We start from the raw sequence: 23929 nt of genomic DNA, 5'->3' as shown, positions 1-23929 counted from the left end.
CAAGAAAGTCCATGAGACTTCACTCTCTAATTAACCACCAAAAAGCTGGAAGTGGAAGTGTTGCTCAAGTAGTAGGGAGCCAAATGCATACAAAAAGTTAAGGGTCAAAAAGTACAGGTTTTGGGAGCTGGGGATATAGCCTAGAGTGCTTGCCTCGTATACATGAGGCCCTGGGTTCGATTCCCCAGCACCACATATACAGAAAACGGCCAGAAGTGGTGCTGTGGCTCAAGTGGCAGAGTGCTAGCCTTGAGCAAAAAGAAGCCAGGGACAGTGCTCAGGCCCTGAGTGCAAGCCCCAGGACTGGCCAAAAAAAAAAAAAAAAGTACAAGTTTTGAGTTTAAGACTCAGTACCAGCACACTTGCATGTGTGCTCATGTGATCATGAGGGTAATAATAATAATGAGGGCCGCTGGTGGTAAATGTGACGCAAGGCGTAGCGGGAAAGGGCATGAGATGGCTCTAAGAGGAGGAGCTGGTGTGCTGGTTCATGCCTGTAGTCCCGGTCACTCAGGAGGCATCGGTAGGAAGATTGAGGTCCAAAGCCAGCCTTGGGGGAAAAGTGCAAGATCCTATCTAAAAAATAACTAAAGCAAAAAATAAAAAAGGTATGGAGGCATGCTTTAAGTAGTGAAGCCCCAAGCTAGCAAGTATGGGGCCCCGACTGCAAACCCTAATTTTGTCAGAAAGAAAAAAGAAGATCTAAGTTACTCTGAGAAGAAAGACAAAGCGGAGGAAGAGAAGGGAGAGGGTCAGAACAGCCTCTCCCTATGTCCAATCCCCAGGTTAAAAATGTGAGTTCTGAAGTGAACTGATACCTCCTCTCTGTTGTTTTTAGGTTGAACTAAACCGAGGCAATAATGTCCTCTTTTGGAGAACCACAGCTTTCTCAGTGTGGTCCAAAGTGTCGAAGCCTGTGCTTGTGAGAAATATCGCGATAACAGGTACCCAGAGGGGAGTTGGATCGGGGCTCTGTACTGAGCCTCCTCCCCAGGGGCGGCAGTGGGGCGTGGGGTCAGGCCCAGGGCCTGGGTGTTTAGACTCAATCCCTGCTTTTCTATATGGCTCTTTCTTCCTAGGTGTGGCCTACACTTCAGAATGCTTTCCATGCAAACCTGGCACGTTCGCAGCCAAGCAGGGCTCCTCTTTCTGCAAGCTTTGCCCTGCCAACTCTTACTCAAATAAAGGAGAAACTTCTTGCCATCCGTGTGACCCTGACAAATACTCAGGTGATGTTTCTGAGGGCAGGAAGGTTTGGGGAGGGGTAAGATGGGTACCAACAAACATACCAGAGAAATGGGAAGTCCAGGCATGTTTCTGGTTAAGCTGAGGATATTTCTTTTAAAACTCTTCTTATTGCTAGGAGATGCCTGCCACCTGTATCTCCATCAATTGCTCCAGAAATACAAATGCAATAAAGCAATACTTACTTATTGAGCGTTTCTGATCTGCTGGCCCCTACTACAGGTGCTTGGAAATCATCAGTGAATCAAACAGACAAAAGTAACTGTCTCTGTGGAGTTTACATTCTAGTTCAGGGCAAATAGACTGTAACAATAATTACAAGAAATAAATGATCCAGCCACTGTAGCTCATGCCTGTAATTCTAGTTACTCAGGAGGCTGAGATCTGGAGATCTTGGTTCAGAGCCAGCCCAGGCAGAAAAATCTGTGAGTTTCTAGTCTCCACTCCAAAACTTGAACTAGAGCTGTGGTTCAAGTGCTAGAGCATTAGCCTTGAACACAAAAGCTCAGGAACAGCACCTAGGCTCTGATTTCAAGTCCCAGGACCAGCACATAGGAAGAGAGAGACAGAGACAGAGACAGAGGGTGGGGGGTGGGGGACCAGAAAAGGAAGAAGGGGAGGGAGGGAGGGAGGGAGGAAAAGTGAAAGAGAGAGGGGGAGAGGAGAGGATTTGGCTGGGCACAGTAAGACACACCCGCAATCCTAGGTCTTGGTAGGTAGGCTAAGACAGGAAGATCAAGAACTTGAGGCCAGCTTGGGCTATATAACGGTGAGACCTCTTTACCAACCTGCATCTCCCGCCTCAGCCCCCTGAGATGTTGGGGTTACAGGTATGTATCGCCTCACTAGGCTTCAGAGCAGGCATTTGGGGGAAAATCCAAAGTAACCGGGAATACCACTGTGCTAAGAGAAAGTAAAGAGTTGGCTGGAACTAGCCTACTTCTATACTTTGCTAAAGCATCCCAATTTGAGAAGCCGACTTGGTCATTGGAAGAGGTATCAGAGGCCTTGAGGCTCTGGTGTAAGACAGATGGTGCCTGAGACGGAGGACCTGTGCTTAGGCAAACCAGTGTCTGGCATGAGGTCAGGTCTGTAAGGCAGCACAAACTCAGCATGAGCTCTCTCAAGCAGACCCCCCCACCTCCTTATACACACACACACACGCACACGCACACACACACACTTCCCACGGGTGCTATGGGCTGGGTTTGCTTAGCTAGGATCAACTAGTGACCTTGTGAAATGTACTTTCTACACTACTTCTAAACCAAAATTCCTTGTTTATCTACACACATCTTGCCAAATGAGTGTAGTTCACAGGCAGAAGAGGAAAAGTTTAGGTGAGTTTTTTTTCTTAATCTGTAAGTCTAAATTCCTGTTCTTCCGCTTGAATTTCTTATTTTTCTTCCTTGCCCTGCTTCTGTCCATGGCTGTCTTTGTGAGCCTGACACTGGCTTTCTTTACCAGCTTAGTAATTGTGCAAGGATTTGAATGGCAAGGTGGTTCTAGGGGGAAAAAAACAAAACACTTCCTAGGGAGTGTTTCGACCAACTTTGTATGAAATGGTTTTTCTACACGGCTGTTATGGAAGTGCTTGTTGGGGAGTGTGAATTCCTGGAGCCGGTTCCCTTCCCATCCACCTCTCAATCTGCTCCTTTGACTGAGAAGTGACTCTCCTCTAAGAACATGGTCTCTCTCTAGTCTGGAGCATAAAGCCTCAGTTTATTTATTTATTTTTCTTTTCTGAGACTTTAAGAGAGTCCACGGGGACCACAGAGTCTGTTCACCTGGGGAGCTGGGGAAAATGCAGTGTCAAGGAAGAGCGTGGCATGCAGTGTGCGTGGAGACTCCTCCGTGCTCAGGGCTGAGCCTGGGGCTGGGGCAAGCCGGCACACTGAAGGGCGGGAACTGCCGCAACAAGCGCATGTCAGGAAGAGAAGGGCGCACTGTCAGAATGGACTGAATCACAGTAAATCCACAAGCGATACCAATTTTGTTTGTGTATGTGTGTGCGTGTGTGCGCACACGTGCATGTCAGTATGGGTACTTACACTCAGAACATGGGCACTGTCCCTTAGCTTTTTCACTCGATACTGGAGCTCTACCACTTGAGCCACAGCTCCACTTCCTGTTAGGATTTTTTTCCCAGTGGATAATTGAAGTCTCGTGAACTTTCCTGTACAACCCTGCTTCAAACCTCAAACCAGAAACCTCAGCTTTGAGCCCCCTGACTAGCTAGGATTGCAGATGTGAGCCACCAGAGCCTGGCCATTTTGATGGCTTTACTTCTTCAAATACTACCAGATTCATTTTCATGATAACCAAGGCCATGGAAACTACAAGGTTTGATTTTTTTTTCTTCTGATTTTTATTTTTGGTGTGAGCCCGTACTAGGGCCTGAACTCAGGGCCTCAAACTCTCAAGTAGGTCTTTTGTTCAAGGTTGGTGTCCTGCCCCCAGGTCCACAAATCCACCTTTTGGCAGTTAATTAGAGGTAAGAATTGCAAGGATTATTTCCCCCAGGTTGGCTTCAAACCATGATCTTTAGGTCTCAGACCCCTGAGTAGCTAGGCTTACAGGTGTGAGCCTCTAGCACCCAGCTTTTTTTTTTCTTTTGAATATGTATGTCTGATTTATAATAGATGGGAGTCTCACAGACTTTCCTGCCTGGCTGGCTTCAAACCATGATCCTCAGAGCTCAGCCTCTTGAGTAGTTAGGATTACAGGCAGAAGCCACCACTGGCACCGAGCTCACTTGACTTTTTTTTCCTGATCTTAATTGGTAATATTAGCTCTCCACACATTATGCTTCATTCAATAAAAGATGAATATAGCTACCGAATAGCTATGAAAGAGTTAAAGAAGCTACGGGGTTCAAAGGGACCATACTTAAGGCACAGATAGATGAAATGCATGCAAAGAAACCTCCCTGTAGGGGACCAGATAAGTTTTAGGATCCACAAGTCAGGTGTGGAGCTGTTCGGGGTACAGAGTTATCAAATGCAGGACCAGATAAGAGGCAGTTTGGGTTGTGCATTGGAAGCCAGCGATATGTTCCAGCTGGAGCTGGGGGCGGTGGCGATTTTCCTGAGTAAAGCTCATGACAAGTAATTTGGTAATGATCAGTAGGCCATGCACATCATGATAGTGGGGTGCTCCTTTCATAGTTCCAGATGAGGGGTGGCATCTGGTGTGATGGATAAGCTCACGGATCTCCTGTTTCCCATCTCCTGCTATGACCTGATAAATTCCCAGATGCAATTATTTATCAGGCACAAGATACCTTGCAGTTGGAGCTGCATGGTGTCCTGGCAGACGGTGATTGTCGACTCATATATAAATAAAACCCAGGGCCATTCTGTCTTGCTACTTATACTCCGAATGGTATTATTTATAACTGAGGTCAAAACTGCTGTTTATAAAATGGAGTGACTCAAGGCTAGGCACAGCCCAGAGGCTGCTGTTCTGTGTAACACAGTAAGCTGGCCGTCAGGCCTAGCCTGTTCTCACCCTCCAATAAGAATTGGGATCGCAGTGCGGGGTGGAGTGTGCCCTGGAGGTGGGAAAAGCCAGGCTGTAGGGCCTCTCCTGGAGGAGAGGAGGGGCTTCCCTAGCGGCTTCCTGTGAGATGAATCAATGAGGTAATAGAAAGAGGAGGTTGAAGTGGGAGGCAGTGTGGGTTGAGATCAGAAGGTTCAGGAAATCAGCCTGGCTAGAGATTAAGTAGCTAGCAGCAGCAGTCAAGGCCCGGGGGTAGGCGGGGACCAGAGTATGGAGCCGTCCTCCTGAGCTCTTTGCTAAAAAACAAACCCCCGATTTTATAAGTCCATTGAATGTAAAATTCTGATTAATAGATGTTGAAAGAATGGGGGAAAGGAGGGAGAGAGTGAGGTTGGGTAACAGATAATAGGTACCCAAGTGCAATTAGACAGGAAGAATAAGTTTAGCATCTATATATTTTATAAAGAATTTAGAATATGGGAGAAATGACCAGCGGATGGAAATTCTAATCACTCTGATTATGTCAATACAAGCCTTATCTGTAATGAAGTATTGCACCATCCCCATAGTATACATAGTTATTACATGTGAATGAGACCCTGCCCTTAAGCTGGGATGGGGCCTGGCCTAGCCTGGCCTGGAAGAAGGGAACCTCTAGAGGCAGAGGCCGTTGTTGAGGCATGGCTGCTGGTGTGCAAAACATCAAATACACTGGCACTTACTGCCTTGAAGTCGTCTGACTGGAAGCATTTTTCTCATTGCTACCTAAGATCTGGTCATCAGGATTGACTCCCTTATGCTATGTAAAGTATAAGTATTGGGGCCTCTCGGGGTCTTGCATTCTCTTTTAGTTCTTTTGCTCAAGGCTCGTGCTCTTCAACTTGAGCCATACCTCTCCTTCTAGCTTTTTGCTAGCTACTTGAAGGTAAGAGTCTACTGAATTTGCCTGCCTAGACTGGCTTCCACCTTTGATCCTCAGATCTCGCTTTCTGAGTAGCTAAGATTACAGGCATCGGGTGTGGGCAGCTCACTGGTGATCTGTTTTCTAAAAGGTATGACAGAGTTTTCAGAGCATACACTCTTAAGTTCTATTCAGACACTCACTCACTGTGATACGTTGGGCACATGACTTGTTTATACCCCAGCTTCTACACATCATCTTAGATGAAAAACTGAGAAATGATTGTGCTTCAGTTTGTTTGTCTAAAACTGACAAAGAATTGCTACCTCCTAGTTTTATTGTGGGGACTGAGTAGCACAGTGAAGGACTTAGAAAGGGGTCTGGCTCTATTAAATTCTAATTCATCCTATTTATTCATTCTATTCTCATTAATTCCTCTGTGTGTGTGTGTGTGTGTGTGTGTGTGTGTGTGTGTGTGTGTGCACGCATGCGTGCTGGTTCTGGGTCTTGAACTCAGAACTTAGGCCCTGTCCCTTAGCTTCTTCTTTTGCTCAAGGCTAGTACTCTACCACTTGAGCCACAGCTCTACTTCTGGCTTTTTTGGTGATTAATTGGTGATAAAAGTCTCACTTTACTGACTGGGCTGACTTTAAACCTTGATCCTCAAATCTCAGCCTCCGAGTAGCTAGGATTACAGGCATGAGCCACTACTGCCTGGCTAGACGACTCCTCTTTTAATGTGAAAATAACGAATGTCACACTCATTATGAAATTCTATACCATGCAGGGCATGGTGTGGGAACAAGTTCTCCATTAGTAAATGAATTAAGAAATGTCCAGACAGAATAAAATTGTCCATGAGTCTGAGGTGGTATCGGAGCTGGGTCTTATATTCATTAAGTCCTTAAGTCCCCAAAGGAAAGATTTTCCTTTGATAAAATGGGTCCCGGTGAGAACACTATCCTCTCCAAAGTACAGAGGAGACATTGACAGAGAAGGGAGGTGTGTGTCCCCCTGAGGTAAATATCATCCTCTGCCCAGGGCCTAGGCTACTCAAGTGGCCTGTCACTCTGTCAGCCAGCTACCCAGCCACTTAGGCTGGTCTTTCCCACTTGACTAGTGCCCAACTTAAACCCTTTGGTGAAACCCAATCAAGCCAAGTGAGGTCGGTTTCAACGTTTGGGTTAATCATTGATTAAACCATTTCACAGTGGTTGGTGTGTAAACAGCTGGATAGTTCTGCTAAAACCTGGCACCATGAGCAAATATTTGACGAGCAGAGGAAGGTCTTTGTGCAGAAGGCATTTTCCAGCCCCTGACTTGTGCTCTGCTAGGCCCGACACACAGAGCCCGGGATTTGGCACGTTTTCAGCATCTCCTCTCGAATCTCTTCCGGCCGTGCCCATCAACAGCAAGAGGCCCCTGATCCCTCTCTGTTGAACTGAGCCCCTGCTTGTTAACTAAGTAAATGAGCTGAGGAGATCCCAGCTGTTTCTCAGCCTGTAGTTCCTTTCTGCCCCGCCTAATAAGACAGGGACAAAAGAGCTGGAGGGCTGGGAATACGGCCTAGTGGTAGAGTGCTCGCCTCATATACATGAAGCCCCGGGTTCAAATCTTCAGCACCACATATACAGAAAAGGCCAGAAGTGGCGTTGTGGCTCAAGTGGCAGAGTGCTAGCCTTGAGCAAAAAGAAGCCAGGGACAGTGCTCAGGCCCTGAGTTCAAGCCCCAGGACTGGCCAAAAACAAACAAAAAACCAAACAACAAAAAAACCCAAAACCAAACAACAGAAGAGATGAAGAAGTGTAGAGGCCCACAAGGCTGGAGGCACAAGAGGTTCCCATCTAGGAAGTCACTTGGGAAAAAGCAAGAAAGGCTCTGTTGAGTGACCAGGCTCTGAAGCCCAGCACTGGTAGCTCACACCTTTAATCCTAGCTATCCAGGAGGCTAAGGCATGAGGATCATGACTCAGAACCATCCCAGGCAAGAAACCCCATGAGGCTCTTATCTCCAACTCCAAAAAGCCAGACGTGGAGTTGTGGCTCAAGTGGTAGAGCACCAGCCTTGAGCCCTTCAAGCCCTACTACTGGTACCAGAAGAAAGAAAAAATAACCCTCATTTGGAAGGAAGGGGAAGAAGCTCTTATTAAATCCACTGTCACAGTTCCCAAATAAAAACCATTGGCAAACATGCAGTAAAAGTAGCTACTGCCATTTAGTGAACACCTAGTAACAATGCACCAGCACTTAGCAGCTCCACCCAGGTTAGATGTTATTGTTCCTGCTCTACAGATGAGGAGAGCACTGAGGCTCTAGGAGGTTAACTAATTTGCCTCAAATGGCACAGCTACTAAATGAAGAAGCTGATGCAAACCTAGATCTGCCTAGCTAGCTAAGAAATTTCATTCCACAATGTTATTCTGCCTGTCAGATAATATATAAAAAGAGAGAAGCTCTCATCATTAGAATATGCTTATCTTCTGGGGAAATGGTATTCATAATAGAACTAACTGTAGCAGCAAGTAAGAGTATTTTAATGTGTATCTTGGAAAGCAATGCATTTTTTTTTATTCTGAAGAATACAAATTCCCATGGAAATTTCAATTTTTTTACTTGTATGAGTTATGCATAATTATAGGTAAGAAGTAACAGCTCTTTTTGTGAAAATCAGATTTTCAGAAAGGTTTCTAAGCAGGGCATGGTGGTACATGTCTGTATTTCCAATACTTGGGAGCCTGAAGCAGGAAGATTAAGAGTTCAAAGCCAGTCTGAGTTACATTAAAGACTGCCTCAACCAAAACAAAGCAGAACAGAGGTGAAATCCGTTGCTTTAAAAATGAATTCATCGAAATAGCAGTTCCTGTGGCATAAACCATAGGGCTGAAGCACTAAACATAGGGAGAAAACAGGAAAAAAGGAATGATCATTGGCATTTCTCAGCAGGTGCAGGCCAAGGGTAAAGACAGTGCTGGCATGCCGGGATTGAGCAATGTAGGAAAGAACCTTAAGTGGAGTGCAAGGAAATTAAACAAACTTTTCAAAGGTGGAAGGCTTTCTTCTTCCAAGGAACACGATAAGAAAGCATTCAGAAAAGGGCTTAGAATAAAAGTCTCGGAGCGGCTGGGCATGGTGGCATACTTCTGTAATCCCGGCACTCTGGATGCAAAGGCAGAGGACCATGAGCTCAAGGCTACAGAATGAGACTGTCCCGAAACAAAACAAAAATGTGTGAAGGCAACATCCTCATCCTTGAGGCGTGGACAGACAGACAGCTCACCCTCCTGGGCTGCGGGTTCGCTGGGGTGAGACCCGGTGTCAGGGATCTGGGTTTGCTGCGGTTTGCTGCCAGGCATACATCCTCCGTGCTAGACGCAGTGGGCGCCTTAGTCCCAGCCCCTGAGGAAGCGCAGCCCCTTGGGAGGGGTGAGCACTGTCAGGAGGAAGGGAAGCCACCCTGCAGAGGGACGGAGCGGTGGACACGCATGGGTTTGTCACTTCCCCCCCATCTGTGAGGCAGGGCACTCCAAGGGCCAGAGTCACCCAGCCCCAGCTTGCCTACGGTGCTAAATACTCACTGAGCCACCAAAAAGCCAGAGGTGAAGTTGTGGCTCAAGTGGTAGAACCACTTGAGCTTAAAAGCTCAGGGACAGCAGCTAGGCCCCGAGTTCAAGCCCCGGCAGTGCCTCACTTTCCTCGGTCACGCCTAATGTTATATCTTGCTTTGGTGATTTAGAGAAAGGCTCCTCCTCCTGCAAGGTGCGTCCAGCCTGCACAGACAAGGATTACTTCTACACACACACAGCCTGCGATGCCAACGGAGAGGTGGGTGGCCCTTCTTGGAACCCCTGGGCCCCATAGATTCTCTCCTGCTCCCTGATTTCCCAGGGCTGATGGCGGGGGGTGGGGGGTGGAGTGGGCAAAAGGAGATGGCTTCATCCATTTGAAGGTCAGAAGCTTGTGTTTGCCTCATTCGTCTGAGTTTTCTTTGCTTGGTTCCTTTCATCTTTCTAGCTGCTGGGCTCCCTGCCTTCTGCGCATGCTCCTCACTGGAGCTGGGGTTCCCCAGGCCTCCCAGGTGGTAAGGGGGATTGGCTCCCTTTGCCTCTGACCCCGGGCCTAGCTCACTGGAGAATGGCCTGCCCTGCTAGTTCTCATTCTCCCAGGCCTTCGGCCTCAGAAAAGAACTTTCCCTTGTGGTTTGGTGGTCCACAATGCACACACACGTGTGTGTGTGTGCGTGTGTGTGTGTGTGCGTGTGTGTGTGTGTGCGTGTGTGTGTGTGTGTTGGTACTGGAGCTTAAACTCAGAGCCTGGGCTGTGAGTTCCACTTCCAGTTTTTTTCTGGTTAATTAGAGATGAGTGTCGTGGACTTTCTTGTTCCAGCTGGCTTTGAACCTTGATCCTCAGATCTCAGCCTCCCGAGTGGCTAGGATTGCAGGCATAAGCCACCAGTACCCTGTTCACAAAGTATTTGCTGTGTGCCTGGGCCTAGGGGTGTGCTAAGCTGGGGAGACCTGCTCCTGCCCTCAACAATCCTGCGAAGGGTGGAAGGTAGCCAGGGGCCAGGGCACTGTGGGAGAGGGGAGCAAAGGGGTCCCAGAGAGCCAAGAAAGGGGCAACCAGGCTCCAGGCACCCGGAGAGGCCTCTCTGAAGGAGACTGTCCAATAGCCAACAAATATTTATTGAGCAGCTTCTAGGTGATAAGTGTACATCAGTTTACAAAAACAAGGGAACATCTAGGTCTTTTGAGTTTAATCCTTTTTTTTTTTTTTTTTGCCAGTCCCAGGCCTTGGACTCAGGGCCTGAGCACTGTCCCTGGCTTCTTTTTGCTCAAGGCTAGCGCTCTGCCACTTGAGCCACAGCGCCACTTCTGGCCGTTTTCTGTATATGTGGTGCTGAGGAATCGAACCCAGGGCTTCATGTATACGAGGCAAGCACTCTTGCCACTAGGTCACATTCCCAGCCCCTTGAGTTTAATTCTTGTCGGGGGAGATCATAGACCACAAAGAAGACATAATAGAGTCAATGCCTGATACAAGGTAACAGAACCCACTGTGCCTGTGTCTAGGGCCCAGCATCCCTAGAGTGAGGTGGGGTGGACCGGAAGGTACGAGAGGCAGGGCCAGCCTCACGCTGACCGTCCCGGTGGTCTGTCCTTGTCTCTCCAGGATGAGGCGTCAGTGCTCTGCACACTGCAGGGCTGTCAGGATTGGTTTTGGCTGGCCGGCTGGCTGAGCTCTGCTTCACGAGAGCTGAAGTCTGATCCTCAGTACTGATCATTCTCCACAGTCATCTCCTCCTTCCAGCTCCCTCCGTAGTCGGCGTGTCCCATCCTTCTTCAGCAGCCAAGAGAAAATGTCTGCCCGTTGGGCCTTGCACTTAGCTCTCCAGTAGCTTGTGCTCTGTAAGATCTTGGAGACATCCATTTCATTTTCTTTGCTGGTGCTGGGCTTGAGCTCAGAGCTCACCCTCACTCCTTCTCGTGACTTGTTCATGCCTGGTGCTCTGCCACTAGTCACAGTTCCTCTTCCAGCTTTTAAAAAATGTGTTGTTACTGTAAAGGTAGTTTATAGTCACATAAGTCATGCACAGTACATTTCTCTTTGTTTATTTTTGTTGGCCATGGGGCTTGAACTTGGGGCCTGGGTGCTGTCCCTGAACTCTTTTTGCTCAAGGCACAAGCTCAAGGCTTTGAGCCACAGCGCCACTCCTGGTCTTCTGGTAGTTAATTGGGGGCTGGCTTTGAACCATGATCCTCAGATCTCAGCCTCCCGAGGAGCTAGGATTACAGGTGTGAGCCACCAGTGCCTGGCAAGAGTATATTCTTTTGGGGCAGTGTCACCCCCTTCTCGTGCTTTCTCTCAGTTTTTCCCTCCCATCCCCACCCACAAGTTGTATAGTTCATTTTCAACATAGTGTTTCATGAGTACCACTGCTATATTTGTTCACCCTTTGTCCCTCCATTTCTATGCTCCTCCTTGCCCTCCCAAAGACAGAAAGAAAGTAAAAACTGCAACAAAGGAATAAAAAAACCACCTTTGTTTCCACTTCCTGGAGTGTCATCTTTAATAAATACTATTTTATACGATTAGATGCACACAGACAGTACACCTTTGTGTTCCTCTCCTGAGTGTCTTCCTTTGGTCTCACTGTGTGTGAATGCCCAGAGTCCAGTAACATTTATCATGTCTTCGCCGTATTTTAGAGCTAGCTTCTGCATGGGACAGAAAACAAGCACCATTTGTCTCTTTGGGCTTGACTTACTTAGTTAACATTACCCGCCTTCCATTAACATTAACTTAACATCTGTTCTAGGTGCATTCATCTCCACTTCCAGCTTTTTGGTGGCGCTTGAGCCATCCTGCTAGCCTGGCTTTCTGATGGTTAACTGGGAATATAATCTAAGGACGTTCCTGCCAGGACTGGCTTTGAACCACGACCCTCAGAGCTCAGCCTTCTGGGTAACGAGGACTATAGGCGTGAGCCACCAGCGTCAGCTTATTTTCCGTTTTCTTGATCTTATTGGAACAATGAATTCCTCTCTCTTTCTCCTTACTAGGTCCACCATTTGACTGAATATGGCTTCCTTTCCTCCCTTCTGCCCTCTTCTCTCCTCTCCCTGGCTCAGGCCAAGGCCTTTCCATCCTGTGGTCAGCTATCTGGAGTCCAGATGTCTGCTCCTTCCTCCCCCCGCACCCCACGCCAATCACTTCTTATTTGGAATAAAAGGGACGGAGGCCTTGTTTACCTGTCCTGGGGCCCAGTGCCACCCACAAGGGCATCCGACTTGATCTGAGGACCATATAGGAAGATTGCCCACTTCCTTTCCAGCTTCTGCAGTGAATGCTTCCAATGAAAGATGGGGATTGTGGTGCGCCAGAGCCTCACGCCTGTAATCCTAGAGGCTGTAATCACGCCTGTAATCAGAAGGCTGGGATCTGAGGACTGAGATTCAAAGCCAGCCCCAGCTGGAAAGTCCATGAAAATTGTTATCTCCAGTGAACCAACAAAAAACAGGAAGTGGATCTGTGGCTCAAGTGACAGAGTACTATCCTTGAGCAGAAAAACCTAGGGAACAGCACCCAGGCCCCGAGTTCAAGCCCTAGTGCCAGCACACAATCTAACTGGACAGGGCTGGGAATGTGGCCTAGTGGCAAGAGTGCTCGCCTCGTATACATGAAGCCCTGGGTTCGATTCCTCAGCACCACATGTATAGATAAAAGCCAGAAGTGGCACTGTGGCTCAAGTGGTAGAGTGCTAGCCTTGAGCAAAAAGAAGCCAGGGACAGTGCTCAGGCTCTGAGTCCAAGACCCAGGACCGGCAACAAAAAACAAATTAACTGGACAAATGAAAGTTGTAGAGCTCCCTACCCCGGAGTTTTCACCCTCAAGTAAGAGTCAGAAATGAGCCCTGAATCTCCCCCAGGCCAACCTGTGCCTAACGCCTAATCCACTTTTGCAGACGCAGCTCATGTACAAATGGGCCAAGCCAAAAATCTGTGGCGAGGATCTGGAGGGGGCGGTGAAGCTGCCAGCCTCTGGCATGAAGACCCGCTGCCCACCCTGCAACCCAGGCTTCTTCAAAACCAACAACAGCACCTGCGAGCCCTGCCCTTACGGCTGGTACTCCAACGGCTCCGGTAACCAACGCATGCCCTTCCTGGAAGTGGGGCTGCCCTCTCTAGTCTGGGTGAACAGGCCATTGCTGAGGGCCAGGTTTAGGAAAAGGGAGGTCAAGGCTGGCTCTGCCTATCGATCAGAATTCAACTCAGCAGCTCCCCACGTTGCTTCTGAGATACAGCTGAGGCCTGAAGGGACCTGGTCATCCTAACAGGGCTTCCTGTGCATGGCAGGTGCAAGATTCTATAGCCAGGTAACCAGATTGGCACAATCAGAACCTATCTACTGTGCTACAAAAATGGAGGGCTGGGCGCTGGTGGCTGACACCTAGAATCCTGGCTATGCAGGAGGTTGAGCTCTGAGGATTGCAGTTTGAAGCCAGCATGGGCAAAAAGTCCACGAGACTCTTATCTCCAAATAACTACCAAAAAGGCTGGAAGTGGCATTGGAGCTCTAGTGGTAAAGTGCTAGCCATGAGCAATTAAAAAAAAAAAAAAAAAAGCTTTGGGTCAGCACCCAGGACCTGAGTTTCAGCTCTAGGAGTGGAGTTGCAGGAGGTGGGAGGATTTGTGGACCTATTTATTGAGATGTCTTTAATGATAGTATGATAACAAGGTAAGCTGCGTTTGTTTCAGGTTAGAAGGTACATCTACATTTTTTTAAATGCTGGTACTGGGATTTCAGGGTCTGGACTCTTAGCTTCTTTTTTGGTTCCATGCTGGACCTCTACCACTTGAGCCACAGCTCTCCCGGCTTTCTGCTTAGTTGGGAATAAGGGTCTCATGGGTTTTCCTGCCTAAGCTGGCTTTGAACTGTGAGCCTCAGATCGCAGCCTCCCGAGTAGCTTGGGTGACAGGCAGGAAGCACTGGCTCTCAGCACGCTGAGGTTTGTAAATGAAGCTCTTGGTAAGGCAAGGGGATAGGGGAAGGTTGGAACGAGGGGTCCGTGTGTGTACATTGAGTTCAGTGGGTGCTAATTCTTTAGTCTGGTTGACCTCCCTTTCTGCAACAGTGCGTGGCCACCCTGGCTGGCTGCCTCTTGCCTGTGGGGTTGTAGCTCCGCACAGGGGGACCACGGGCCTCCTGCTGAATGATGGCTTTGTGGTTCTGCAGATTGTACCCGCTGCCCAGCTGGGACTGAACCCGCCGTGGGATTTGAGTACAAGTGGTGGAACACACTGCCCACCAACATGGAAACAACGGTGCTCAGTGGGATCAACTTTGAGTACAAGGGCCTGACAGGTGACACCTCCCTCGTCCCTGCGAGCTCTTCCGAGTTCACATTTGTTTATAATGGGGAGGTCATGTCCTGCATCCCTCTGAAAGTGCCTGCCGCTCTTGTGGGCATCTATTCTGCAAAAACTTAGTTTCAGCCAGTCACTGGGGACTCACGCCTGTAATCCTAGCTACTCAAGGAGACTGAGATCTGAGGATCGTGGTTCAAAGCCAGCCTGAGTAGGAAAGTCCATGAGACTCTTATCTCCATTTAGCTACCAAAAAAGCCAGATGTGGATCTGTGGCTCAAGTGCTAAAGTGGTAAAGTATAAAACTCAGGGACAGCACCCAGGCCCTGAGTTCAAGCCCCAGGACCAACACAAAAACAAAACCGAAAAAAAAAAAAAGTTTCTGAGACAGAAACAGAGATAGAAAAATGGCTATATATAACCTTACGGTCTTACACAGAGCTTCAGCGTGTTGACCAAAGTAGCAGGATAAGCACAATGCCTTGTTGCCCTCCCATAGTAGTAAATGATACACACTTGGCCTGCTCCAAAAAACGTAAGGGTGTTAACTCTTTCCTCTGCCTTTCCAGGCTGGGAGGTGGCTGGTGATCACATTTATACAGCTGTTGGAGCCTCGGACAATGACTTTATGATTCTTACTCTGGTTGTACCAGGATTCAGGTGAGGACTACAGAACCTGTTGCCCACTGCAACAACCATGTCAAAATCCTGCATACCCACAGTGTCGGAGAGGATTGGGCCTGTCAGAGCTGAACTTTTCTTTATATTATTTGATTGATTGATTGATATTGGGGCTGAAACTCAGAGCTACACACTCTCCCTTGGCTTTTTTGCTCAAGACTGAATTTCCACTTCCATCCTTTTTGGCATTTAATTGGAGATTAGGTGCTCATGGACTTTTCTATCCTGGCTGGCTTTGAACTGTGATCCTCAGATCTCAGTCTCCCCAGTAGTTAAGAGTATGGGTGTGAACCATCAGCACCCAGCTTCCCTTTATTTTTATTTTATTTTATTTTACTTATTTATTTAGGCAGGCCAGTCCTGGGGCTTGGACTCAGGGCCTGAGCACTGTCCCTGGCTTCTTTTTGCTCAAGGCTAGCACTCTGCCACTTGAGCCACAGCGCCATCTCTGGCCTTTTCTATATATGTGATGCTAGAGAATCAAACCCAGGGCTTCAGGTATATGAGGTGATCACTCTTGCCACTAGGCCATATTCCCAGCCCCCAGGAAAGTCTTTGATACTCTTATCTTTAACCAACAAAAAGCCGGACATGAAAGTATTATTCAAGTGGTAGAGTGCTAGCTTTGAGCAAAAAAAGCTGAAGGGCAGTACCTAGGCCTTGAGTTCAAGACCTAGGACCAGCATACACAATCAAAGGAAACAAAACACAACAGAAACGCCCACCCCCCCCAGGTCGTGTGGTATGGAGGAAGGGCACAGGCCTGGAAGAACTGTGCTCCTTAGTGACTGTCTCACTGGAAAGTCACTTCACCCCTGCCAGCTTCAGGCTCTTCATTTGAGGTGCAGAACCAGCTCAACTTGCCATGATTCTTTCTGACCACTGGTTACAATCGTGGGGAGAAGAGCCTGGAACTGAAGCACCTCAGGATCCACGCAGCATTGTGAAAGCTCAAAGAAAAGCCATAAATAGATTGCCAAAACCAAAGGGGGAGTCCCTTAAGATACGGGGGGACTAGTGAATGGACTTCCTTATGGCCTTCCCTTCTTGGAAGCCCCTCTTTCATCCCTGAGACAGTGCTCAGCCCCTGGCAGTTGTTCACAAGAATTCATTTTCCTTCTCTCAACACGCCTCACTCAGAGAGGAGCTGGAGAGCCTGTGTTTGCGAGAGGAGACTTGAGCTGGGCATGGCAGTGCTGCCTTGCAATCCCGCACTGTGGAGGAGGAGGCAGGAGGATCATAAACTGAGGCAAGCCTCAGCCGCATGGTGAGGCCCTGTCTCAAGGAAGGAAAAATGAAAGAAAGCAAAGCAAACTTAGGCCTCTTTATGGAGTAACATTTCAAAATAGCACTTTTCATGTTGCAAATCTGGGTACCAGATGCACTCACTAGTCTGCTTTCTGTTACTGTCACAAAGCATCTTAGGTAATCAACTTGAAAGAGCTAACGTTTATGTTGGCTCAGTTTTGGAAGTTCTCGCTCATAGCTCATAGTTAGCTGGCTCTGTTGCTTTGGGCCTATTATAAGGCAGCATATCATGCCATGTGATAGAGCAATTTACTTACACTGGGGAGCGAGTCAGAGAAAGAGAAAGAGGGAAGAGAGAGAGATGGAGAGAGGGAAGGAAGGATGGGAGGAGAGACAGAGAGGCTGGTATCCCAACGTCCCCCCTCTCTGAGCACTACCTTAGTGGCCTAGGTTCCTACCAACCTCCACTTTTGTGCGTGCGTGTGTGTGTGTGTGCGCACGCGTGTGTGTGTGTGTGTGCGTGCCAGTACTGGGGCTTTCAATCTTGGGCCTTGCACTCTTCTGCTGGCTTTTTCTGCTCAAGTCTTGCACTCTACCACTTGAGCCACACCTCCACTCCCAGTTTTTTGCTGGTTAATTAGAGACAAGAGTCCCTAAGATTTATCTGCTTGGGGCTGGCTTTGAACTTTGAGTAGCTGGGATTACAGATGTGAGCTACTTGGCATCCTGCTTTGTTTCCATCTTCTTTACAGCTGAGGACACTCCAGCCTGGCTAGGTGAAGGTCCTGTAGCTTGGGTGGCATAACTGGGCTTAGTGTTTACTCCTTCCTGTTCCGGCCCTCTCCCAAGAAGTTGTCTGTGCTTCTCCATAGGCACAGTCTGGCCTCAGGAACCAATCTTTAATTTCTGCCCCCCCCCCCCCCAGGCCTCCACAGTCGGTGATGGCAGACACAGAGAATAAAGAGGTGGCCAGGATCACCTTTGTATTCGAGACCGTCTGTTCTGTGAACTGCGAACTCTACTTCATGGTGGTATGCTCTCCTTCCTTGCTTGCTGGGAGCCTCCCCGGGAGGCCTGGTCCCTCCTGCCTGTGGGCAGTCAAGGCAACACACCCAGCTTGCCGTGACCCACACGGGAAGGGCCCAGAATGAGCACAGGAGTGGCACAGGGGCTGGCTTGCTTTTTGGTTTTGGTTTTGATGGCTCAAAGGTTTGAACCCAGAACCTTGAGATGGATGGGCAGATACTCTATTAAGCCCTGTCCCCGGCCCTTTATGCTTGTGTTATTATTTATTTATTTATGGTGCTGGGGTTTGGTGGACTCAGAGTGTCCTATTTGTTAGACAGGGGCTCTGTCTCTGTCATGATTCACATCTTCAGCTTTTGTTATTTTTCTTTTATGATCAAGGCTGGTGCTCTACCACATAAGCCACACCTCTATTTCCAGCATTTTGCTGGTTAATTGGATATAAGAGTCTCTCTGATTTATCTGCCTGGTGGTGCTGGCTTTGAGCCTTGATTCTAGGATCTCAGCCTCCTGAGTACCTCGGGATTCCAGGCGGGAGCCGCCGGTGCCTGGTGCCTTTGGTGTTTTTCAAATCGGGTCTCGCTTTCTCCTGGGCATACCTTCGTCTTCCCGTGTGTCCTTCCCACGTGGGACGGCAGGCGTGCGCCACAACCAGGCGCCTAGCTTTTTATTGGTTCATACGGAATCTCACTAACGCTCTGCCTAGGCTGCCCTCAAGCCATGGTCCTTCCCACCATCGCCAGTATCGGTGTGAGCCTCTGTCCCTGCTAACATCCGCTCTGAACTTGGATCTGTCACTGTGATGGCCCGTGGCACCCCCCCTCCCCCAGCCATGCCTTACCCATTGATCTGTCCTGGGTTCAGGGCGTGAATTCTAGAACTAACACCCCTGTGGAGACGTGGAAAGGGTCGAAAGGCAAACAGTCCTACACCTACACCATTGAGGAGAACGCCACCATGAGCTTCACCTGGGCCTTCCAGAGGACCACGCTGCATGAGACAGTGAGTCCCTCCCCTTCCCGGGCTCCTGGAGACACTGCCCACTGCCCAAACCCAGGAGGAGCCCTTACCCGAGCTCATGGATGAGGAGCGTGCGCCGGGAGCCCAGTGGTCAGAGGGGCCTTCTGGAGTCAGGCGGAGCCTGCCTCGCGCAGCCCTCCGAGCTCTTGTCTAAGTGGCTTCCAGGAAGGACAATGCTGGGCGCCTTCAGTTCACTGTTGGGGGTGTTGGGCACCTTCAGGTCACTGTCGGCCCGCTCAGTCCTTGCCTGCAGGTGGAACCAACCTCCTGCTACTTGGAATAACACCCCTGGCTTTCCCAACTCACAGGGGTGTGGGTTTCATGCAGAAAACTTAGAAAATACAAATGAGTAGAAGGAAGAAGATCAGATAATTAACATCTGGACTATTTTCTACTATCTGGTCACTCTCTTCTCTCCCCCTCCCACCTCCCTTTCCCTCCCCTTTTTCTTCTCCTTCTTTCCCTCTCCCTCTGCTTTCCCCTCTCCTTGTTATTCTCCTTCTCCCTCTGTTTTGTTCTTTGAGACAAGGTCTCACTATGTAGCCCATGCTGGCTTCAAACTGCAATCCTCCTGCCTCAGCCTTCCAAGCACTGGGATTACAGGTGTGTATCACCATTGCTGACCTGAGCTATTTCTCTACGAAAATATGGGTATTTTTTTTTCTTCTGCAAGTAAAAGACCTGCTTTTTTATTTAATAGTATCTACTGTATATTTTCCCCATGGTCTTTAATATCTTAACACATAACTTAAAATGAGACAGACTTTTTTTAAAATGACCCAAAAATGCACCTAAGGAACCAGTTTTTAATGGTTATTATAAAGGTGATGTACAGTGGGGTTATCTATCAGGTAACGAGTACATTTCTTTTTGAACACTGTCACTCCTTCCCTCACTTTCTTGCAGCTTTCCCCTCCTGTCCCTACCCACAAGTTGCATAGTTCATTTTCATCCCAGTGTCTAATGAGTATTACTGCTTACTTCACTTCACGTAATTTTTTCCAAGTCTCTCCGTTTCCTTATGAATGGCAGAAGATCATTCTTTCTGATGGACGAGTAGAATTCCATTGTATATGTGTACCCCATTTTCTTGGTCCATTCATCTACTGAGGAACCTCTTGGCAGATTCCATATCTCGGCTGTGGTGGACAGGGAAGAACCACTGTTAAAGAGTGAAAAGAGAAGGATGCCTCTAAGATTTTTTTCTCAAGTGTCCCGGGATAAAATATGAAGGATTTTGCTCTTTCCATTTTTGGTGCTGTCTCGAGCCTCCACTCTCTCCCCTCTTCTTTCCTCGCCTCCAGGGCAGAAAGTACACCAATGATGTCGCCAAGATCTACTCTATCAATGTCACCAATGTCATGGGTGGGGTGGCTTCCTACTGCCGGCCCTGTGCCCTGGAAGCCTCAGACCTGGGCTCTTCCTGCACCTCCTGCCCCGCTGGCTACTACATCGACCGAGACTCTGGAACCTGCCACTCCTGCCCGCCGAACACAATCCTGAAAGCCCACCAGCCCTATGGTGTCCAAGCCTGCGCGCCTTGTGGCCCAGGGACCAAGAGCAATAAGGTGCCAGCAGCCCGCCCGTCACCCTAACCTCGGCTGCTGTTGGATGGCCTCAGAGGTTCCTCGGAGCACCTGGACAGGTCATCTCGAGGGACTGAGAGTCACTGTGCCCCAGTACACACTCTGGCTGGAGGCCTGGAGAAGTGTGGCCAGCGAGTTCCTAGCAGCAGGCTTGATTTCCCTCAGTCACGGAAAAAATGTTACCTTCCGTTGAGGGGAAGGGAAGGGGTGGCCATCTTGTCCACAGGATAATTTGGCACTCGTGCAGAGACTCGAAGGAATAATGGGGTCTGTGGCTGAATCAGCTCAGCCCAGTCGAGCCTGTCATCGCTTGGGAAGGCAGCAGCCCCATCTTTGCTGGGTCGTACAGTTATTTTGCATGGTTGTCTCTGTCCTGGTGCTGTCTCAGTTTCACAAGCATAGAAATTCTTGTCAGAGCCATGTCCCAGTGGCTCACACCTGTCACCCTAGCTACTCAGGAAGCTGAAATAGGAGGACCAGGGGTCAAACCCAGCCCAGGCAGAAAAGTCCATGACATTCTCATCTCTAATTAACCAACAAAAACCTGGAAGTGGGGATGTGGCTCCAATGGTAGAGGTTAAAATCCAAGCAAGAATGAGAGGCCCTAAGTTCAAGCCCCAGTACCAACCACACACCCACACATACACACACACACTTCTCCAATGTGGCACAAGAGTGCTGCTGCCTCCGTATAGTTTCTGCATCCAAGCAAGCAAGCATCAATAAAAGCTCCTAGATTCTCATGAAAACTTTCAGATAAATGTGTGTCTTACTGACCACAACCACAGAGATGTGTTGATAAGGTATCATGCATTGCTTGGATTCAAGATAAGGGCAATGGTTGGGGATATGGTTTAGCGGTAGAGTGCTTGCCTAGCATTCATGAAGCCCTGGGTTTGATTCCTCAGCACCACATACACAGAAAAAGCCAGAAGTGGTGCTGTGGCTCAAGTGGTAGAGTGCTAGCCTTGAGCAAAAAGAAGCTCACGGACAGTGCTCAGGTCCTGAGTTCAAGCCCCAGGACGGGCGGGGGGGGGGGGGGAGGCAATGATTTCACCCACCCCTCCCCACCTCTTTTGGTATCCTGAACTTATGCCACAGCCTTCCCTCAAGCTCCCTCTGCTGCTATGGGAAGGAATTGCAAAGCATAAGATTGCTGTCCAAATGGGGACCATACAGCAGAGCCAGAAACAGGAAGCTAAGTCCCTTTCAGAGTTCATATTCCGATAGAGAACCTGAGAAAGAAAAGTAGCCACTTAATGAACTGTTTTGCCAGTCATGAGGCTTGAACTTGGGACCTGAGTGCTGTCCCTGAGCTCTTTTCTCTACCACTTCGAGCCACAGCACCACTTCTGGTTTTCTGGTGGTTCATTGGAGAGAAGAGTGTCTTGGACTTTTCCTCCCATGCTGGCTTCGAACTGCTGTTCTTATATTTCAGCTCCTGAGTAGCTAGGATTACTGGCACCCCGCAATCCTTGTCACCGGTGCCAAGAGGAAGTTTTTAAAGGTGAAAATAATGAAGAACAAGAGTGGTGTTAGTCCAGGGTTGTCCAGATATTGGCTGGGCAGGTGTCCTTGCAAACAGACTTTTCTGTGTAAGGTTGTGGTTACCTCTGAAAGCTGATGGTTCTAGAAGAGTCCTTCATGCTAGCCACTGCAGACAATCATGTGCACATGGCATAACTCTCCCTCATGTCTTATTGTGCCAAGAATAGAATGGCAAGATAGACATAAATCCCTTTTCCGTCTCTTTTAATGTCTGCCTCCAGTCTTTTCTCTTCCTCCTTCAGCCCCTCGGGCTGCACCAGCCTGGGAGGGGAAGCAGTACTGTCTGCTGCAGCCGCTCGAAGGCGCCCCCTAGTGCCTGTTAATGCTCCCTGCAGCTACCTGGCCTGACCGGCTTCCTCTCTCTCCCCCACCCAGATCCACTCTCTCTGCTACAATGACTGCACCTTCTCGCGCACCACTCCGTCCAGGATTTTCAACTACAACTTCTCGGCCTTGGCAAGCACTGCCTCCCTGGCTGGAGGACCAAGCTTCACTTCAAAAGGGCTTAAATACTTCCATCACTTTACCTTGAGCCTCTGTGGTAACCAGGTAAGGGATACAAGGAAGATGAGAGAATTGAGGAGAAAGAGGCTAATGGGTCAGAGACCAGGCCCCAACCTAAGGGAAAAGATACGACAGCTGCAGGCAAGAAGAAATGAGGAGATTAAAAGGTTTTTTAAATGATAATTCTCCCCCTAAGATTAAGTCATGTGGATGACAAGCGTTTGGATAAATAGCAATGTTTGCTTATTGTTATGGTAAAGGTGATACATAGAGGGGTTATAGTTTCCTAAGTCAGGTTATGAGTAGATTTCTTTTTGAACAATGTTACCCCTTCCTTTGCTCTTTTACTTAGTTTTACCTGACCTTTTTTTCCCCTTAAAATGAGGACTATTTACACATCCCCGAGCATGCTCAAAATGTTTTTTGGGTTGGTTTTTTTTTTTTTTTTTTTTTGGCTGTGGCTCCTTTGTTCTTTCCAGAAATGCTTACTATGAGTAATCACACTACAGAGCCTCAGATTGAGGACTAAAGAACTGTCTTATTGTGATGCAAAGTTTTCTTGTTGCTCTTCGGTTTATCTACTTTTTACAATCTAGACAGTATCTGGGAGATAGAGATTTGTAATAACATTTCCTCAGGAAAGTTCATCAATAAAAACATATGATAAAGACAGGCACCAGTGGGTCGTGCCTTGTAATCCTAGCGACCTGGGAGGCTGAGATCTGAGGATCGTGGGTGGTTTGAAGCCAGCCTGGGCTGAAAAGTCTTTGAGACTCTTATTGCTAATGAGCAAACAGCCAGAAGTGGGAACTGACAGCTTTAAATTTCTTTTTCTTCTTCTTTTTTTTTTTTTTAGGTTAAGGGAGCCAGGTGCTGGTGGCTCACCTGTAATCCTAGCTCCTCAGGAGGAAGGGGTCTGGTTGCAGGGTCTGACTGATCCCCTAGGTGTCTCTGAGACACACCTGATAGAAGCCCAGCACTGAGGGACACAATGAAGGGACATGAACCAGGCCAGGTGCTCAGGCTTCTAGGATCCATTTACACGTTTCTGTTTCTGTCTAGAAAACAAGAGTCAAGGAAGACCCTTTAACTTGTGTGCTGGTTGTTTAGAGCTCCGAATCAGTTGCTACCATTACAGCCCTGCTCATATAGGGCTCCCAGGTGACTTCAAGAAAATAAAATGCTGGAGATCTCTGGGCCAGAGTCCCCCAAACCAGGACACATGGACACTACTTTTGTGTGTATGCCTGTCCTAGGGGCTTCGAACTCAGGTCCTAGGTGTTTTATGCTCAAAGCTGGCATTCAACTTGAGCCACAGTTCTACTTCCAGCTATTTTGCTGCTTAATTGGAGATAAGAGTCTTACAGACTTTTCTGCCTGGGCTGACTTCAAATCACCATCCGTAGATCTCAGCCTCCTGAGTGGTAGGGCCATGCCTGAGCTTGTTGTTTTTTTTTTAAGTGTGTCTGACCATTAGACCTGTGATGAATCATCCTACTGTAACATATCACTGGAAATGTGAGCTTTCAGGTGGGGGTGGGGAAGGGACTCAAAAAACACTCCCTATTCCTTTGGAGAACTTCTCTGTAACAGTTGGCTTTTGCCCACATCCCCCCACCAGGGGAAGAAGATGTCCGTGTGCACTGACAATGTCACTGACCTCCGGGTCCCTGAGGGTGAGTCCGGTTTTTCTAAGTCCATCACGGCCTACGTCTGCCAGGCAGTCATCATCCCTCCGGAGGTGACAGGTTACAAAGCCGGGGTGTCCTCCCAGCCTGTCAGCCTTGCTGATCGACTTGTTGGTGA

General features: G+C 48.5%; 1 protein-coding gene across 1 annotated transcript in view; it reads left to right on the top strand.

The window, feature by feature from the left end:
* The window catches only part of Elapor1 (endosome-lysosome associated apoptosis and autophagy regulator 1), a 75122-nt gene that overhangs the window by 42018 nt on the left and 9175 nt on the right, over positions 1 to 23929 (top strand). Inside the window, exons 6-16 of the mRNA XM_048363725.1 lie at positions 839 to 944; positions 1080 to 1229; positions 9380 to 9468; positions 13109 to 13286; positions 14380 to 14508; positions 15080 to 15170; positions 17365 to 17470; positions 18330 to 18467; positions 19790 to 20053; positions 21995 to 22168; positions 23745 to 23925. Of these exons, the coding sequence (XP_048219682.1) occupies positions 839 to 944; positions 1080 to 1229; positions 9380 to 9468; positions 13109 to 13286; positions 14380 to 14508; positions 15080 to 15170; positions 17365 to 17470; positions 18330 to 18467; positions 19790 to 20053; positions 21995 to 22168; positions 23745 to 23925 (1606 nt within the window). The remainder of the gene's footprint in view (positions 1 to 838; positions 945 to 1079; positions 1230 to 9379; positions 9469 to 13108; positions 13287 to 14379; positions 14509 to 15079; positions 15171 to 17364; positions 17471 to 18329; positions 18468 to 19789; positions 20054 to 21994; positions 22169 to 23744; positions 23926 to 23929) is intronic.

This window comes from Perognathus longimembris, chromosome 15 (genome assembly GCF_023159225.1).
Source record: "Perognathus longimembris pacificus isolate PPM17 chromosome 15, ASM2315922v1, whole genome shotgun sequence".
Taxonomy (NCBI): Eukaryota; Metazoa; Chordata; class Mammalia; order Rodentia; family Heteromyidae; genus Perognathus; species Perognathus longimembris.
Note: the sequence above shows the minus strand (reverse complement) of the source record. Positions and strands in the feature narration are given on the sequence as shown.